Source organism: Trypanosoma conorhini (genome assembly GCF_003719485.1).
Source record: "Trypanosoma conorhini strain 025E chromosome Unknown Tco_14.4_contig_01101, whole genome shotgun sequence".
NCBI lineage: Eukaryota > Euglenozoa > Kinetoplastea > Trypanosomatida > Trypanosomatidae > Trypanosoma > Trypanosoma conorhini.
In genome coordinates, this window is record NW_021705182.1 from 1 (window position 1) to 1,066 (window position 1,066).

The 1,066-nt window shown below is 57.5% G+C and overlaps 1 protein-coding gene across 1 annotated transcript; it reads left to right on the forward strand.

Annotated features, from left to right (window-relative positions):
* Positions 1–184: 184 nt before the first annotated feature.
* On the forward strand, positions 185–1,066 carry Tco025E_09406 (D-isomer specific 2-hydroxyacid dehydrogenase-protein; the record flags this gene model as incomplete). The annotated part of the gene is made up of 1 exon (XM_029376225.1): positions 185–1,066. A coding segment is annotated over one exon (882 nt), but the record flags the coding sequence as incomplete, so codon positions are not given.

A 1,066-nucleotide genomic window follows, 5' to 3' on the forward strand; every position in this document is an offset into this window, starting at 1 on the left:
CGCGTACAACGCTTTTGTAATACCCCTGGAAATTTCAGCTCCAGCCTTGGGGAGCGACCCAAAAATAAAAATTGTAAGACGTCTTTCTCCCCCATGCTCTTCTCACCATATGCACAGCCATCAACACAAGGAAGAAAAAACAGCTATCCATCTACACATACTCCATCGCACCCAAGCCACGAAGATGTCCCTCAGGCTCTGCGTGTGTACTGCCTCAGCCAATGGCGAGTACTACATGGAAATGTTTAACAAGCACCTCAGCAGCTTCTTCAAGAGCATCACCCTGGGCTCGAAGGTGAGCGATTTTAAGGAGGTCAAGGAGTCGAAGGACCACATCATCCTCTATGTTGACGGCCCCGCGGGGTACGACGGGATCAAGGACTTGTGCGACGACTACCACCTGCCGAAGGAGCAGAGGAGGGTTCTATGGATCTACTCACTCACCGCGGGCGTGGATGTCTACCGGCCGCATGAACTTGTGAAGGAGCTAAAGGACATTCCCTTCACGAATGGCCGCGGCTGCTACTCTTCCATCTTGGCAGAGCACGTGATGTACTCCATGTTGTACTTTTACCGGCAAACGTGGCGCAGCCTGGCGAGCCGCGCGGCGCACAAGTGGGACCCCTTCAACATGGTTGAGCTGCGCGGGAGGAAGGTGGGCATCATTGGCTACGGCGACATTGGGCAGGCCGCCGCCCGCCTTGCCACCGTGTTCGGGATGGAGGTGACAGGTGTCAGGCGTTCCGCACCCTCCGAGAAGGTGGACAAGTACGGCGCGCTTGTGGTGTCCGGTGACGCCGAGCGGGACCGCGTGATCCGCGAGTCCGACTTCTTGGTCAATACCCTCCCAGGGACGGAGGAGACAAAGCAGTTCTTCAACAAGGAGCGCTTTGCCATGATGAAGCCGAGTGCAATCTACATCAACATTGGCCGCGGCATCACGACGAAAGGGGAGGACCTCGCGCTTGCGCTGCGGGACGGCGTCATCCGTGGTGCCGCTGTGGACGTCTTCGAGCAGGAGCCGCTCTCCTCCGCCTCCTCGCTGTGGGACATCAGCGATGACAAG